Consider the following 19031-nt stretch of genomic DNA (forward strand, 5'->3'; position numbering starts at 1 on the left):
TAAGTGCCTAATTCTTTTTGTTATTTTCAGCATACCTTTAGAGATCCTACCAAGACTTGGCTAGTGTGTAGTAAAAAAGAATAAATAATTTGCTTTCTTACAGTGCAGAAATGTTTATATACATATTGACAGGAAAATGTATATAATCCTAAATACAGATAAATGCATAATATTTTTGCAACCACTGTCCCCCCTTCCATCCTATTGTTTGCTGTCACTTGCTTCATCTTTTCTAAAATTGTTTTGCTTGTACATTTTTCAAGGGGGCTACTATCTCTCTTTTCTAATCTGTCTGTAAAGCCGCTAGTTCACTTGATGATGTAAAAAGAATTATAATATTAAGTGGAATTATATAACAGGTATATCTTATTTACTCACTAAAGCTTTAAATGCTGTGGTCACCAAGGGCAGGCCTACACTAGAAGGGCTACATTGGTGCAGCTGCAGCGCGTCTGGTGAAGACGCTCTGGGCCGACAGGAGAGCGCTCTCCCATCAGAATAATAACTCCACCTCCACGAGAGGTGGAAGCTACGTCTGCGAGAGAATGCTCTCCCTCTGACGCTTAGTGCCAGTGTGGATGGTGTTTAAGTCACTCAGAGAGGTGTCTTTTTCTAACGTAAGTTAGATTGACTTAAGTGGTAGTGTAGATCTGCCCTGAGACTGGCGAATCTCATGTAACTGCCCATTCTTTTGTGTACTCTGATTCCTATACTTCTATCCTAGGAACTTGTTTTTCCCCCTTTCTTAAGGGATTGAGGATATTTACGAAGTGATCCACAGAAAGGACCCCCCATAGAATGTTCTTTTGCTGCTTAATGTATAATAATGTGTAATAATGTATATAAGTCACTGCGGACTATGTGGCTCTAGGAAGAAGAATAAAGGAGTTGGAGGCGCAAGTGGTGTTCTCGTCCATCCTCCCCGTGGAAGGAAAAGGCCTAGGTAGGGAGCGTCGAATCGTGGAAGTCAACGAATGGCTACGCAGATGGTGTCGGAGAGAAGGCTTTGGTTTCTTTGACCATGGGATGGTGTTCCATGAAGGAGGAGTGCTGGGTAGAGACGGGCTCCATCTTACGAAGAGAGGGAAGAGCATCTTTGCCAGCAGGCTGGCTAACCTAGTGAGGAGGGCTTTAAACTAGGTTCACCGGGGGAAGGAGACCAAAGCCCTGAGGTAAGTGGGAAAGCGGGATACCGGGAGGAAGCACAGGCAGGAATGTCTGTGAGGGGAGGGCTCCTGCCTCATACTGGCAATGAGGGGCGATCAACAGGTTATCTCAAGTGCTTATATACAAATGCACAAAGCCTTGGAAACAAGCAGGGAGAACTGGAGGTCCTGGTGATGTCAAGGAACTATGACGTGATCGGAATAACAGAGACTTGGTGGGATAACTCATATGACTGGAGTACTGTCATGGATGGTTATAAACTGTTCAGGAAGGACAGGCAGGGCAGAAAAGGTGGGGGAGTAGCACTGTATGTAAGGGAGCAGTATGACTGCTCAGAGCTGCGGTACGAAACTGCAGAAAAACCTGAGTGTCTCTGGATTAAGTTTAGAAGTGTGTGCAACAAGAGTGATGTAGTGGTGGGAGTCTGCTATAGACCACCGGACCAGGGGGATGAGGTGGATGAGGCTTTCTTCCGGCAGCTCACGGAAGCTACTAGATCACATGCCCTGATTCTCATGGGTGACTTTAATTTTCCTGATATCTGCTGGGAGAGCAATACAGCGGTGCACAGACAATCCAGGAAGTTTTTGGAAAGCGTAGGGGACAATTTCCTGGCGCAAGTGCTAGAGGAGCCAACTAGGGGGGGTGCTTTTCTTGACCTGCTGCTCACAAACCGGGTAGAATTAGTGGGGGAAGCAAAAGTGGATGGGAATCTGGGAGGCAGTGACCATGAGTTGGTTGAGTTCAGGATCCTGACGCAGGGAACAAAGGTAAGCAGCAGGATACGGACCCTGGACTTCAGGAAAGCAGACTTCGACTCCCTCAGGGAACGGATGGCCAGGATCCCCTGGGGGACTAACTTGAAGGGGAAAGGAGTCCAGGAGAGCTGGCTGTATTTCAAGGAATCCCTGTTGAGGTTACAGGGACAAACCATCCCGATGAGTCGAAAGAATAGTAAATATGGCAGGCGACCAACTTGGCTTAATGGTGAAATCCTAGCGGATCTTAAACATAAAAAAGAAGCTTACAAGAAGTGGAAGGTTGGACATATGACCAGGGAAGAGTATAAAAATATTGCTCGGGCATGTAGGAATGTTATCAGGAGGGCCAAATCGCACCTGGAGCTGCAGCTAGCCAGAGATGTCAAGAGTAACAAGAAGGGTTTCTTCAGGTATGTTGGCAACAAGAAGAAAGCCAAGGAATGTGTGGGCCCCTTACTGAATGAGGGAGGCAACCTAGTGACAGAGGATGTGGAAAAAGCTAATGTACTCAATGCTTTTTTTGCCTCTGTTTTCACTAACAAGGTCAGCTCCCAGACTGCTGCGCTGGGCATCACAAAATGCGGAAGAGATGGCCAGCCCTCTGTGGAGATAGAGGCGGTTAGGGACTATTTAGAAAAGCTGGACGTGCACAAGTCCATGGGGCCGGACGAGTTGCATCCGAGAGTGCTGAAGGAATTGGCGGCTGTGATTGCAGAGCCACTGGCCATTATCTTTGAAAACTCGTGGCGAACCGGGGAAGTCCCGGATGACTGGAAAAAGGCTAATGTAGTGCCAATCTTTAAAAAAGGGAAGAAGGAAGATCCTGGGAACTACAGGCCAGTCAGCCTCACCTCAGTCCCTGGAAAAATCATGGAGCAGGTCCTCAAAGAATCAATCCTGAAGCACTTGCATGAGAGGAAAGTGATCAGGAACAGCCAGCATGGATTCACCAAGGGAAGGTCATGCCTGACTAATCTAATCGCCTTTTATGATGAGATTACTGGTTCTGTGGATGAAGGGAAAGCAGTGGATGTATTGTTTCTTGACTTTAGCAAAGCTTTTGACACGGTCTCCCATAGTATTCTTGTCAGCAAGTTAAGGAAGTATGGGCTGGATGAATGCACTATAAGGTGGGTAGAAAGCTGGCTAAATTGTCGGGCTCAACGGGTCGTGATCAATGGCTCCATGTCTAGTTGGCAGCCGGTATCAAGTGGAGTGCCCCAAGGGTCGGTCCTGGGGCCGGTTTTATTCAATATCTTCATAAATGATCTGGAGGATGGTGTGGATTGCACTCTCAGCAAATTTGCGGATGATACTAAACTGGGAGGAGTGGTAGATACGCTGGAGGGGAGGGATAGGATACAGAAGGACCTAGACCAATTGGAAGATTGGGCCAAAAGGAATCTGATGAGGTTCAATAAGGATAAGTGCAGGGTCCTGCACTTAGGACGGAAGAACCCAATGCACAGCTACAGACTAGGGACCGAATGGCTAGGCAGCAGTTCTGCGGAAAAGGACCTAGGGGTGACCGTGGACGAGAAGCTGGATATGAGTCAGCAGTGTGCCCTTGTTGCCAAGAAGGCCAATGGCATTTTGGGATGTATAAGTAGGGGCATAGCGAGCAGATCGAGGGACGTGATCGTTCCCCTCTATTCGACATTGGTGAGGCCTCATCTGGAGTACTGTGTCCAGTTTTGGGCCCCACACTTCAAGAAGGATGTGGATAAATTGGAGAGAGTCCAGCGAAGGGCAACAAAAATGATTAGGGGACTGGAACACATGAGTTATGAGGAGAGGCTGAGGGAGCTGGGATTGTTTAGCCTGCAGAAGAGAAGAATGAGGGGGGATTTGATAGCTGCTTTCAACTACCTGAAAGGGGGTTCCAAAGAGGATGGCTCTAGACTGTTCTCAATGGTAGCAGATGACAGAACGAGGAGTAATGGTCTCAAGTTGCAGTGGGGGAGGTTTAGATTGGATATTAGGAAAAACTTTTTCACTAAGAGGGTGGTGAAACACTGGAATGCGTTACCTAGGGAGGTGGTAGAATCTCCTTCCTTAGAGGTTTTTAAGGTCAGGCTTGACAAAGCCCTGGCTGGGATGATTTAACTGGGAATTGGTCCTGCTTTGAGCAGGGGGTTGGACTAGATGACCTTCTGGGGTCCCTTCCAACCCTGATATTCTATGATTCTATGATTCTATGATAATTTTTACAGATGTAACTCTTTCTCCAATGTGCTACTGGTCATTAAGATGAGCAGCTTTCCATTATTGTATTTTTGGACAATTTCCTGTTTTGAAGGTTTGTAGCTTTGTTATAGATATGTGGTTGAGTGTTTGACGATCTGTAGAAGACACTAGCTGTTGAAATGGCTGATATAATATTCCATTATCAGCTGTTAAAGGTCAGCTTGACTACAGTAATGTCTTCTATTTTATATTATTTCTTCAGAATTGCATTGGTTTGGTGACTCTAGGATTCTATAGTCTTTCTTGCATCTTTTTCAGTTATGTTTTTTTTTTTTCAGTTGGTTATCTTTTAAGAGGTAAATGTGGTTTAGGTCTGGTGTACATTACAGACCTATAACTGCGTTTCTCAGGGATGTGAAAAATCCACACCCCTGAGCGACATAATTATTCCAACGGAATCATAGGATATCAGGGTTGGAAGGGATCTCAGAAGGTCAACTAGTCCAACCCCCTGCTCGAAGCAAGACCAATCCCCTTTTTTTATTTTTTTGCCCCAGATCCCTAAATGGCCCCCTCAAGGATTGAACTCTCAACCCTGAGTTGAGCAGGCCAGTGCTCAAACCAGTGAGCTACCCCTCCCCTACACTGCCAAAGTGTAGACAGCACTATGTTTAAAGGACAGCTTCTCTGATAGATGTAGCTACCACTAATTGGGGAGGTAGATTAACTAATCCGACAGGAGAGCTCTCACTCGTGGGCATAGAGCGTCTTCGTTAAAGAGCTACAGCAGTGCAGATGCGCCGATGCAGCATTTTAAGTGTAGATTTGCTCCTAAATGTGAATATTTTGTTTTGAATGTGTATGAAAATAAGCTTTCGCTAAAGGTTTTAAAAAACATTTTAAATTAGGGACGTTATCAAACTTGTAGAGAGATTTGAATATCATTTCAGATATGTAATGTTGTAACTTTAAGGCACAACAAGGCTGAGTACTTTTTCTGGAATTAAAAGTTGCCTTAAAAAAAAAAAGAATTATCTAAAAATATATGCTGTCTCATTTACCTTTATGAGGCATACAAGATACTCTACTTCATATGTTGTTAGTGTGATATTCTAAAAATCTAATCCAAAACATGGTTTATGTATGCCTACATCATCAGACAATGAAGTGTAGCTGTAGCTCTCAAAAGCTTATGCTCAAATAAATTTGTTAGTCTCTAAGGTGCCACAAGTCCTCCTGTTCTTTTTATAGTGATATAGATATACAGATAAGTTGGAAGTTACCATACAAAGTGTGAGAGGCTAATTAGTTAAGATGAGCTATTATCAGCAGGAGAAAAAAACTTTTGTAGTGATAATCAAGATGGCCCATTTAGACAGTTGACAAGAAGGTGTGAGGATACTTAACTTAAGGAAATAGAAAAGGAGTACTTGTGGCACCTTAGAGACTCATGAAAGCTTATGCTCAAATAAATTGGTCTCTGAGGTGCCACAAGTACTTCTTTTCTTTTTGCGAATACAGACTAACACGGCTGCTACTCTGAAACTTAAGGAAATAGATTCAATATGTGTAATAACCCAGCCACTCCCAGTCTCCGTTCAAACCCAAGTTAATGGTATCTAGTTTGCATATTAATTCAAGCTCAGCAGTTTCTCATTGGAGTCTGTTTTTGAAGCTTTTCTGTTGCAAAATGTCCACCCTTAAATCTTTTACTGAGTGGCCAGAGAGGTTGAAGTGTTCTCCTACCGGTTTTTGAATGTTGTTATTCCTGATGTCAGATTTGTGTCCATTTATTCTTTTGTGTAGAGACTGTCCGGTTTGGCCAACGTACATGGCAGATGGGCATTGCTGGCACATGATAGCATATATCACATTGGTAGACGTGCACGTGAAGAAGCCCCTGATGGCGTGGCTAATGTGATTAGGTCCTATGATGGTGTCACTTGAATAAATACGTGGACAGAGTTGGCATCGGGCTTTGTTGCAAGGATAGGTTCCTGGGTTAGTGTTTTTGTTTTGTGGTGTGTGGTTGCTGGTGAGTATTTGCTTCAGGTTGGGGAGCTGTCTGTAAGCGAGGACTGGTCTGTCTCCCAAGATCTGTGAGAGTGATGGGTCGTCCTTCATGATAGGTTGTAGATCATTGATGATGCGCTGGAGAGGTTTTAGTTGGGGGCTGAAGGTGATGGCTAGTGTCATTCTGTTATTTTCTTCGTTGGGCCTGTCCTGTAGTAGGTGACTTCTGGGTACTCTTCTGGCTCTGTCAATCTGTTTTTTCACTTCAGCAGGTGGGTATTGTAGTTTTAAGTGTGCTTGATAGAGATCTTGTAGGTGTTTCTCTGTCTGAGAGAGTGGAGCAAAGGTTAAAGGGACTTCATGTTGGTTGGTAACTTATATTTGCATAATTCATGTGAAACCTGCGGAAGCGAGGTTTGTTGAAGATACCTCGTCATTTGAACTTTTATTGTCCTCTTACTTTAATTTAGGTCATTAGATTGAAAGATGTCTTCATATAGATCCAGCAAGGATCGAAGAGAAAAATACTTTTTGTAACTGAACAAGCTCCCTTTGGGTTTTTATTTGTTGGAAACTATTGGAAAAATGCAACCATCTAAAGGAAACTGTGAATCTACAACTTAAGTTTCAGAGGTTTCAGAGTAACAGATGAAGTGAGCTGTAGCTCACGAAAGCTTATGCTCAAATAAATTGGTTAGTCTCTAAGGTGCCACAAGTACTCCTTTTCTTTAAGTTTTAGAGATTCCCATATGACTGACATTAATACTTTACATTATTAAAACTGAACAGGTAAAACTTACTTTAGACCATTATTTTTGTGGGCAGTTTACTCCTTGCCTTTTGGTCAGCCTGCACTATTCTAATAGTGAAATTGAACAAACTTTTACTCTTATGCATAAGTACAATGTTGGTGTTTGGATATACATCATTGCATTGGAATACTTCTCTGAAAGAAGAATGGGGGAAAAAAGAACCTTAGACTTCTATTAAGATTTGTATTAAAAACAAATATGCTTTTCAATCTAAAATTGTGTGGGTTTTAGTTGGGTGTCACATTCATGCAGAACCTAGAAATGAATTGGAGGGTAGTAGTTTTGATTCTTTTCTTGGATACAAAGTAGCTGTTTATTAACGTACCTGTTTGTGACACAGAACTATAGTGTTACTGAAGACAGAACCAGAATGCTCTTGAACCCTGCATGTGATATTACCCAGTAGAGAAGCACCCTCCAGGGTTTGTGATGAGAATGACTTCCCTACCCCACTCTGAATTTTGAGGTAGAATGGGCAGAGTTGACAGAATCATGATACAAAGGAAAAGCTTTCAGTAACTGTTGTAATTGCTCTTTAATTTGAGGCAAGACCACTCTCAGTGGCAAGATTCACTTTACCTGAGGGGTTGTTCTTGTAGGTTTAGAGATGAAAAAAATATTTTAATAAACTAAGTTTGTGTCTGGGCAGCCTGATTCTTCCCTTCTCCCCCAACAACTCAGGATCAAAGACTTGCTTCTGAGTAGCACAGGGGCTTCAGGAGTTACTCTGCAATTGACTGCCTTCCGTCTCCACTCTGTGGAGCACCAGCAACAAAAGGGAGTTAATGCTGCTTGCTGCAGTATACTGTCCTTCCAAGCAGGAGCATGCTATGGAGAACAGTTGCTCCCCCACCTGTTGCTCCTGTTTTAGCCCCCAAAACCAGTATGGCGTAACTCTCATGGAGCTCCAGCAGAAAAGGTTCTGTGGTGTTGCTAGGAGGGAGAGCATGTTGTGGAGCCAGTATTTGCTGCTTTCCATGGCTCCTTTTTGGCCTCCCTTGCATTTGGAAGTGAACGAGCGACTGTAATGTTTAATTTCTTCCCTGTACTTCCAGGATAGGGTCTCCTTTTTTTATTAGCTGTTCCTACGCTAGCAAATTCTGAAAACGTTGTATTTTCACTACTGTAGATCTGCTAGTGATAGCAACCATGGGATCACTAGTGTAGATAGTAAAGATATCTTTATAATTGCAGAGAGGGGTTTCTTTACATGGTAGTTAACAATGCCTAATTCCAGTCTACATTAGCATCTCAGTGATACTGCTTAAGAAGGATAGTAACTTTTTACTGTTTAGGTGCACCCTCTATAGTCAAGACTTCAGTTCGGTCCTGCTCACTCCCACCTCAAATTTACAGGCTGCTAGACTGGGTCCAGTAGCTTTACTCTGTCACTTTCTTCCCCTCTTTGGGTGGTTGAGGAAGGTACTTTTTTCTTTCTCTTGGGACAGAGACAGCACATGCACATAGATTGGTTTGGTATGGAGACAGGAGGGATCAGAACTTGGATGGCAGGCTGCCTCTGCTCTGCCCAGTGTACATGTTGGGCCTTGCAGGACAGAAAGCGTTCCTGTGATCCTCACTCTGCCTCATGTATTCACTCTGTACTTCAGGCAGAATGAGGAATGTAGTACTGAAGTGAAGGGCAGTTATGCATTTGTCCACTGGTCAACTTTATTTGCCATTTGGGAGAGGGTGAGAACATTTTCAAGCTTGAAACTGTTGCTTTGGCAAAACTGTGCAGGCGGCCTTAGATGTAGCCTTCAGATCTTCCTCGTTTATTATTCTGTTTTGTGCATCATATTAAAAATAAATGAGAAGTAACTGTCACTCCCTGCGAGTGTCAAACAAGCTTTATGCTTTCCAGAAGAAATTAGATGCACAGCTTTGTGAAAGTGTTCACTGTGTTTCAGACTAAAATTGCTATTGAAATAATTGGACTTAGTTTCCTTCTTGTAAGAGGTACTGGCTGATGGCATTGGAGAATGAAGACCTTTGTTTAGCCACAGAGTAGATACAACATGGGCATTGGAAATGAAAGTTTTTCCATTTGCCTTGGGAGCCTCTCACCCTGACCTAGAGAGAACACCTCCAGGTGTGACAAGGCAGTTCATTCTTGATGGCCCATCCAGTTCTTGGCACCTCAGCTGTGACTGCTACTGAGGATTTCAGTGGCGGTCATTTCTGGGATGTGGACACTTGATCACTAGGAACTGGGTTGAGAATCCAGTCTAACTTCACGTAGGCCAGCGAACATGTCAGGTCCTCGCTGTGATTTCATATAACTCTGGATTCAGTTCTAACCTAGATGTCAAAGGCTCAATCTAGGCTTGGAAGGTTTAGATTTTTATCTTTGTGAAATTAATTGAAAAAGACAATTTTCAATTATCTTGTACATTTTTATATTTATTATTTCACTAGCAGGGAAAAATATTTTGTTGAAGATATCATTTTAATAAAAAGCAGTCAAGAACAATAACTGATTAAGTGTAGATTTGATTTTCATCACATTTTGTATACAGAAAACAATCCCCCCTTATTAACCTTTCCACCCCCAAAATAGTTTAGAATGTTTTCTATTTTTTTCCTTTGCTTTTGGGGTGAAGGGGGATATGGGCAATTACCCCCACTAATTAGATATTAATCCTTCCAAATCTATCTTTATCCCATTCAATCCTTTGAGCTGCCTAGTCCCCAGTTAAGTTTGATTAGACATCAGGACTCCTGTGGTACAATATACGACACAGTCCATGTTTATCTGTCTGCATGTCTTCCGAAGAGATGTTGGAAACCCTGCTTAAAATATTAACTTTACAGAGTACTGTTTTTGATGTGTGGTATGAAAATATCTGGCAAAAATAAGAAAAGCAAACTAAGCTACTGTGTTTAACCAATAAATATTCGGGTCCAGAAGTGCAGTGACCAAAGTTTAATTGTGATTAGTGGGGTGTGAACTTATTGTTGGTGTGTGTGTTTTTGATGCTGATAAAGTATCAGCACTGCTACTAAACTCCCAAGATGCTGCAACCTGGTGGATAATATCTCAGACTCCTGATTTCAATTTGCAGTTTTTATTATGTTGTCATAATTCAGTGATATTGCTAATGTTTTTCTGGTTTAAAATGTGTTTCTCCTTTCAACCAGTGTGATTTTGTTGTTCAGTTGAAAACTTTATTTGATCTAGCTTTATTTACTGGGAAGTATTATGATCCAGCTAATAGGGTGTGAGCGAGACAATTGGTACTATTTCCAGTTCTGCTGTGGACTTGGGCTGTGACCTCAGGTGCATCATTTTGCTTTACTTTTGTTTTACTAACTGTAAAACAAATTGCTCACCTGTGTGGAAAATCACTTGAGATTTATGGGTGTAAAGCACTTTATGAAAGTGGCATTATTTGATAGAGAACTGTCCTCTGGAGAGGACAATAAAGGGATGGGATGAATTCCAGATGCCTAGAAAATGTTGGCATGGGAAGAGTTTCCATTCTGTCATCTGGTCCTGCTAACCAACCTGAACTCTGCATTGTGGAATCTGTCAGACATGAAGTGTAGAATAAAAGGCCCAGCATAACCTTAACTGTTAAGTCTTTTTGGAAACATATGAGTAAGCTTGGGGGTAGAGGAATTTTGAGTGTAAACCAGAAAAATGGCTGTATGCTCTTCCACATTCTATCGGCAATGAAATTCAATGCATTTGGTTACTCTTATCCACACCTGCAGTAGCATAAAGTAAGAATGAGGCTTTGGATAGATCTTTCAGCCAAAGAGAAATTAGAAGCTTGCCTTAAAAGTGATGTTGACTGGCAAGAGAAGCTCTGAACAGCTGTTTTCAGTACCTGTGAAATCGCAGAGATGCTTCTGTGGAGGGGGATGAACCTAGATGAACCCCCACAGTATGTAATCTGTTAACTGAAGCAGTTGTCATATGATTATAGACCTACCCATAGGGTCAAGTAATTAGAATGGACTTTGAGCAAAATGCACAGCCTTCTGACCTTTCCTAGTCTGCACGTCTGCTGACCCACAACTCCCACAAAAAACGTAAAATAGCATAGTTCTGAGCTAGTATTCTTAATTGAACCAGATAATTACCCAACCTCAAGAATGCCCCTGGGATAGATCATTGTGGAGCAGATGGATCTACTGGGACATTTAAGATGGTGAGCAAAGCTACGTGCCCTGATGGTAGCTCAGCTGTTCCTCAGCTGTTTTGCTGAGCGTGTTCTCTCATATTTTGGACCTCAGTTGTCATCTTCCCTCCCACCCCCAAAATATCCTGTTGCAGAATATTTTTAGATCATATTTCTTAGGGTCCATTAAAGATGAACATTCGGGATTCTTAGTTTAAAAAATGTGAGAGGCAGCATTGCCCAGTGGTTAGAGCAGGGACTTAGGGTATCTTGGTTCTATTTGTGGCTCTACCATGAGTTGCTATGTGATCTTGGACCAGTCAGTGGACGTCTTGGGACTTAGTGTCTTCACCCCACCTCTTAAAGGACAGTGAAATCCCAGTTTGTTTATTCCAGTTACCCTGTGCCCTTTGTAGCAGAAGTAGTGATTATTTACAGAGTACTTACCCCAGCCTTTCTAGCTCAGCGGTTCTCAGTCTGTGGGTCAGGACCCCATTTAAATGGGGTCACCAGGGCTGGCATTAGACTTACTAGGGACCGAAGCCTGAATCCCACTGCCTCGGGCCGAAGCCTGAGCCCCACCGTCTGGGGCTGAAGCTCAAGGGCTTCAGGGATTCAGCTTCAATCCTGCATGGAGGCTACAGGCCCCCTACTTGGGACTGAAGCCTTTGGGTTTAAACTTTGGACCCCCCTCCCCCCCACCTGGTGCACCTTGGGTTTCGGCTTTGGCTCCTCTGCTCCCCCGCCCAGGGTGGTGGGGACAGCAGGCTCAGCCTTTTGTCCCCTCTCCTGGGATCATGTAGTAATTTTTGTTGCCAGAAGGCGTTCAGGGTGCAACAAAGTTTGAGAACCCCTGTGGGGAGTGGAAAAATGGAACTAACCAGGATTGCATCGCTTGCACAGTGCTGCTGCTTCTGAGTACACTTGTTCTGAAAGCTGGTCTCCATGGTTAAACTCTTCTGTCTAACTGTGCTGTAATTTTTATCCAGACCAAATTCCAATCTGCAGTTAAGTTCAGGTGGGATTTGTAGTTTGTGAGATACAACATTTTCCTGGCCAGGAAAATGTTGTATGTCTTTTCTCTGAGTTACTTGATAATGGATTATTTGATAAATGGAGCTTATATGCATAGACAGATTGCCATTACTTATAGCTTTTTGGAAGGGTCTGGCATTTTAATGGTAAGTGTGAGAGTGCTATTGTTGGCTGTTAATAGAAATTAGTGCACTTCAGAAGTGGTTAGTTCCTGTGCTTTCATCTTTTTTTGAAGGAAGGAGTTCCCACAGTTCCATGTGTATGTAATGATGGAGGGTGTGATGCCTTTGAAGTCTATAAAAATGAAAAGAGCAATTAGTTACTGTAAATGGTTCTGTTGTCAGTGCTGTAGGTGATCGGTCATTGGGCTGTATTGCATTTTAGGGGGTTAGAAAAGTGGGAACTAATGAGTGAAGGAGAAAGGTAAGGCTTAAATAGTCCTTTCATAACAGACATTTTTTCTCTTCTGGAGAGGCGCAATGAATGTCTTTTAAAGCAGTTGGTATAGCTCTTCCTAGGAGGGGCCACTGTAGAGTGCTGTGGGTGAAGCTTGCAGTTATTGCAGCCCTGGTCTCTCTTGGACAAAGTTGGTGTAATTGTTCAGGAGATCTCAGGCATTCCAGGCGTAACCCTCTCCCAGCATGGAATGGTGCAGGGCACTGACAGGGAGAAACTCTGAGCTACTCCAATTTTGCCTTCACCTCCTGATTGAAAATAACAAGTGTGTATCTCTACACTTAACCAAGAACCCTGGTCTCCATGCTGGAGGTTTCATTTCAGTGGGTAGTGCAGGTGTGTACAAATTGGCTCTTCTAATCAGAGGGTTTGAATTAAAACCTGGCCCTTTGTATGGTAATGATGATTGAGATGCTTCAAGTTGTGGAGCTGTCCTGAACAGAAGCTGTTCACACTGTTTTGCCATATTATGTGAAAGGTTCGATGACCAGTAATCTCACTTGAGCTAGCCCTGATGTGTTTGAACTCTGGTGACCAGCGATTGTCGCTTAGGGAACCTACTCAACCTCTAGTTCCTAATGGTAATTATAAAATAGGTTTAGAAATACCCACATCTTGATCAATCAAATAATGTAATCCATATGTGACAAGCCAATGTTTAAAGTTTCTTTTTGAAACATTAATTACGCTGCAAAAGAAGCAAGCATTTTTAATCATTCAAATGCCATATGCATAATTGAAAACATAAATTTTGGCCATAAGCACTATATTTTCTACCCCACCTTGAATTTTTAAGTGATGAATCATGCTTGTTTTTACCCAGAGGAGGTTACACCTGGTTATTCTGCTGCAGTGTTACTGGCTTGTTCAAAGAGACGGGTCTTGGGTTGAAACCTCCCCCAACTCCCCAAGAAAACAAGACTTAAGTGTATCCTGATCACCAGGAATGTACTTAGTGATTCATTTTTATCCTTAATCGCTTACTGAAATAAGTATATAAGCAGTATTATACAGATTTCTGCTTCACGTAGCTTGTCTTCAGTTTTACAAATGTTGGCTAGATGCAGTGGTATAAGACGCTGAAAAAAAATTTAATTGTCTTTCTGTTTTTCAGTTTATATATTTCTCTTTAATATTTTATCTTCACAGGGTACTTTCATCTCACTTTTTCCCAGTTGTGATCATTAATCAGGACTGAGCGCTTGGGTTATCTAATCCTGTGTGGTTTATTTTTTTTAGAAGCAGGTAAGTTGTATTGTGTTGTATGTAATATGCTTACATCTTTAAAAAGGGAACCTGGGGTGAGGGGCAGAATTCCATCATGTTGAACCCTATTGACTCTCACATGGTTCATGAGTAAGTTTGGGATCTTTAGACCCACAGCACAGCCCTCTGCCTGTCTGCCACTTGAGCTAACAGAATAACTGATGGTTGTAAAAAGCTGTTATTCACTTTAGACCAGCCACTAGAATAAGATGAGACACAGATGGCCAGTTGGATTCACAACTTATTTATTAGAAAGCAAAGGAATCCTGACTTGGGAAACATGGGTTTGATTCCGGGCTCTTAAGGGGAGTGTGCTCTAGTTATAAAAAGAAAAGGAGTACTTGTGACACCTTACAGACTAACCAATTTATTTGAGCATAAGCTTTCGTGAGCTACAGCTCACTTCATCCGATGAAATAGTCTCTAAGGTGCCACAAGTACTCCTTTTCTTTTTGCGACTACAGACTAACATGGCTGCGACTCTGAAATCTAGTTGTTATAAACTCTCTGCTCCTGTGAACGTGCGTACCCCCTACCTTTCTAGCTCTTGCTCTGTTTCCCTTTTGTTTCTAATTTTCCTGCATTCAAGTCAGGCAGCTTCTTCCTTCACCACACTGCATGGGCAGCAGCTGGGGAGGGTGGACAGGGAAGAGAGCACAGTGACTGTCTTCCTGGTCTTAGTTCCAGTGCCCAGCACCAAAGCAGGCCCTAGCAGCCAGGAGGGAACAGATCCAGGAAAAAATCTGCTCAGCCCCTGCAGCCCTAGAATGGAGAATACTTTATTACTCTGGGTAGAGGGGGTGGAGTAGTGCTTGCGCAATTTGGTTGATGCCTAAGAGCTGTGTGGGGATGGAGCATGCTCAGTGAAGACAAAAATCTTAAGAAAACTTAGCTGCCAAACTCTTAACAAGCCGCTCTGAGCATTTGCACGCTGTGATTTTTAGGAGCTTATAACTTGGTCCAAGTTTGGCCAGATTTCATGGGGACAACAAAAGGCACATACCCCTAACGCTATGGGCAATCCCCTGCCAAATTTCAAGTCACTGCTCCAGTGCTTGGAGGCACTACAACTTCTTGATGAAACAGTTGTAAGAATTTTAATAGGCAAAACAACATATTTTCTTTTAACCTCATTCTTGGAAATGGCTCAACAATTTTAGCTGATACTTAAAAAAAAAAAAATGAATCAGACTTAGGCAAATAGCTGGCATGGAAGACTTTGGCATGAATGTCTAAAATTTTACAGACCTATAAGCAACTGAAAAAAGGGTCTTACAATGGAAAGTGTTAGGTATGGCTGTAGTTAAGTTTCATCCAGGCAGGGTTGTTAGGCAGAGTCAGAATTGCTTCCTATTGTTAAATATAAAGTCAGTTGTACTACTAGAGAAATAGCTTATTTTTTATTTAAAAGAACAACCACACAATTACTTTATGAACATAAAAAAAAAAAACCTAAGAGGGCTAATATCTAAAATATTGGACTAACCGAATTGCTGAAATTTCTTTAGTAGAAGTTCAGTTATGGAGTCCCAAACTTGCCTCTCCACAGAAAATCAGTCCATTGAAGACCAATGAATAACATGAGAGCTAACATTTTGTAAAATTCTAATTTAGGTGTCTTAGCCAACTACATCAAGGTAAAATCCTAGTGTCCTGCCTACACTAGACTTTTACAACATTACCTGTCTTGTAAAAATGCATCTTTTTTTCTCAGTGTTGTCATGGCCTAATAGATATCACTGTTAAGGAATTGTTTTTGATACTCAGCTTAAATTTTCCTTTGCTCAGTTTCATCCCATGACTCTTCAACATGCCCTCGTGGTTCACCTCAAACAATTCCTCTCTTGGCTTAGATAAAATGGATATTGTGTTCTGGCACCATTCTCCCCCATGCTTATTTGTTGCTAAACCAGGCTCTGTTTAGTTTTTCCCTTTTATCACTTTTGATGCTTTTTAAATTCTATATATTTTTTTTTACCGTTTGAGGCAAGTTAAGTGACATGCTCTACTGTGTAAATGGTCTCTCAAGTGCAGAACAAATCTAGAGATAACACTGTTAGATTGTTTACCTTTGATTCAGTTCTGAATTTTGGGAGTCTTAAAACTTGGGGTGTGATTGTTTATAATTACTCCAGCACAACCACTTGTGAACAGGAAAACTCATTTATGGCATTGGGTTGGAAGTGTTTTTGCTACACTTCTTTTTAATCCTTAATATCAAACCATCTCAATTTCTCTGCTTCAAACGTATAGAATGGTTTCAGAGTAACAGCCATGTTAGTCTGTATTCGCAAAAAGAAAAGGAGTACTTGTGGCACCTTAGAGACTAACCAATTTATTTGAGCATAAGCTTTCAATCCGATGAAGTGAGCTGTAGTTCACGAAAGCTTATGCTCAAATAAATTGGTTAGTCTCTAAGGTGCCACAAGTACTCCTTGTCTTTAAACGTATAGAATGTTTGTTTGAATTCTAAATTTAGACGTTTGAAATGGTGTATTCCTAACAATTCTTTTGGTTTTCGTCCTTGATCTTAGTATGTTTTTCTCCTCATTTCCCTCAATCTTCTTCCTGTTCCTTTTCATCCTATTCTATTTTTTCTCCCTGTTTTGTTTCCTTTGTCCTCTCTCAGGTTGGGGTAAAGTAAAGAGGAGTTGTCACCCTTCCACGGTTAAAGATAAACTGAAGTGTGGGGGATTTCTCTAGGTGGGAGAGTGGGGCAGAAGTGGCATCTCCCTGATGTTTGTCTATGGTGCCACCTACTGGTAGATAATTTATGTAATTTTCTACAAATTTAATATGCTTGAGTGTTAGCATTTGTTGGCATTTTTTGGCTTTTGTGGGGAGATTAAACTCCTTTAATTTTTGGAAGATTTCTTGCTTTCTCCCCCAGTGAAACATCTGATTTACCCATTCATGGGTTCAGATTATGAAGGGACACTTGATAACCTGGGGAGATGAAGCCTCTTTCTGTGCTGACATGCTACAAGCTTGCTCTGTCGTCTTCTTCCAGGTTATTGGTATATGAAGTGAATGAAATTGGCCCCATGTTGATCCTTTGAAGGTCTTGCTTGTTTTTCTCTTCTCAAACTACTGACCCACATTAGGTCTCTGGATTCTGAACCAGTCAATCTATTGATGCTTGTTCCTGTACTTGCTGCACTGGTAGATGGGTGTTTGATAGCCCTTTAAAGTAACGTAGCATCCATAAAGCCAAGCACAATATTCTGAAATCTAACCTGCTGAGAATCTGAGTGGTTCAAATGTCAAAGTGCAGAATAAAGCCTTTTACAAAAAGGGTCCAAAATCAGTAACCGGAGCAGAGAAAAGAAATGTGGGTGTGTGACATGTTTCCAGAATGTTTTTTAAAAAGTGAATTAATATAAAGGTACAGCAGTTAAGATGGCATTTGGTTCTGGATCTCATCCTAGCCAGTTAAGATGTCATCCATGAATTTCCAAAGATATCCGATATCTGTACTTTTTAAGATCAATGATGTGAAGATCAGACTTGTTTCAAAATCATGTTAGTTTGTAGGATCAAGTATTGTGGTCTCTCCTATGATTATAGCAGGTGGGCTTTCCAGTCCGCAAATTATTGCATTTCTGTCATTTATTTATTTATTAATTACTTGTAACTGAATCCGAATGGCTTGAATTTATTAGTTAGGCAGCAGGTATGTTGATTCTTAATTTGTGCCATTGCTCAGCTGCACTGCTGTTAGCTCCTGTGGCCTTACAGTATGACTGACTTGTGTAGTTTGGAGAAGCTGAGACAGCAAAAATGAGTGTCAGCTGGCTCACCCACACAGCAGTGCAATGCTCATGCTATTCTACAACTTCAACTCTCTGCAAAACCCTTCCTTTTAATAGAGCTTTCCAACCATAAATACAAAATGAAGGCGAAAGGAATGGGGCAAAAAAATTTCAAGGTGAGGCTCTTCGAGTTCTAGAAGTATGAAGAGCAGAAGACTGTGTGAAGCCCATTATGGGTCTTGTAGTACAAATCTTACCTGTGCAGTGCTTTGATGCACACTGCAGATAACTGTCCATCCAGATTAGGCATCTAGGTGGGATAAAGTGGGAGAAACTTGTGCTGCTGCTATCTGCTTTTTCACAGGATAAATAGGATTGAATCTCCTTGGCTGCCAATCCAGCGCCTTTCACTAGTGTTAAAATCACCTCTTTGCACTGTTATGCAGTGGAGAGTGATTCAGAACTACTTGCACACTTTTTTCACAGTGTCATATGGATCGGTTAATTAGTATAAATGCTTTAATTAGATTGTTGCCTGTCTCATCACATGCTTATTTAGTCTCCATTGCTCACTTTCTTTTCACAGTTCAGAACAGTGGAATGTGTGGCATTTCACTATAAAGTTACTCACATTTTTAGTGGAAAAACTATTCTACCTTTTTAAGAGAAGAAATTATAATTTTTTTATGTTATTGGATTGTGTTTGTTTTTCTGCACTCTCCGAAAGCATCTGTTGACTCCATTATAAACGAAGTCAAGATTGCATATTTACCAGTTACTGGCTGTCAAACATAGCCATCTACATCAAAATTAGCACAATGCAGAACCTCCCACTGGGAACTTTTTCAAGTAGTGTTGGTGAAATTTTAGCTAAATATCAGGCCTGCATTTTACTAGCACCTTGGCAGTACTGAAATAAAGTGGGTGGTGAGGTTTCTCTGTTACAGCTACTGCTTAAGTTTGAGTAATTACTGAAAGAAAAGGAGTACTTGTGGCACCTTAGAGACTAACCAATTTATTTGAGCATAAGCTTTTGTGAGCTACAGCTCACTTCATCGGATGCATACTGTGGAACTGCAGAAGACATTATATACACAGAGACCATGAAACAATACCTCCTCCCACCCCACTCTCCTGCTGGTAATAGCTTATCTAAAGTGATCACTCTCCTTACAATGTGTATGATAATCAAGTTGGGCCATTTCCAGCACAAATCCAGGTTTTCTCACCCTCCCCCGCCTTCCAAAAACCACACACACAAACTCACTCTCCTGCTGGTAATAGCTTATCCAAAGTGACCACTCTCTTTCCAATGTGTATGATAATCAAGGTGGGCCATTTCCAGCACAAATCCAGGTTTTCTCACCACCCCCCCCCCTTCCAAAAACCACACACACAAACTCACTCCCCTGCTGGTAATAGCTTATCCAAAGTGACCACTCTCCTTACAATGTG

At 41.8% G+C, this 19031-nt stretch overlaps 1 protein-coding gene across 3 annotated transcripts in view; it reads left to right on the forward strand.

The window, feature by feature from the left end:
* CTNNBIP1 (catenin beta interacting protein 1) overlaps positions 1 to 19031 on the forward strand; it is a 63887-nt gene that overhangs the window by 13197 nt on the left and 31659 nt on the right. The window contains exon 2 of one of the 3 annotated variants that reach the window (XM_073316971.2): positions 13708 to 13803. The exons of 1 other annotated variant lie outside the window; for it this stretch is intronic. Coding sequence is in view for 1 of the 2 variants with exons in the window: in XM_073316970.2 (XP_073173071.1) it covers positions 16571 to 16586 (16 nt within the window). In the remaining variant the exon portion in view is untranslated. Of the gene's footprint in view, positions 1 to 13707; positions 13804 to 16453; positions 16587 to 19031 lie in introns of those variants that run through there. One more of the 3 variants, XM_073316970.2, reaches the window with a different exon arrangement.

The sequence above is a fragment of the Lepidochelys kempii genome, chromosome 18 (genome assembly GCF_965140285.1).
Source record: "Lepidochelys kempii isolate rLepKem1 chromosome 18, rLepKem1.hap1, whole genome shotgun sequence".
Classification (NCBI taxonomy): domain Eukaryota; kingdom Metazoa; phylum Chordata; order Testudines; family Cheloniidae; genus Lepidochelys; species Lepidochelys kempii.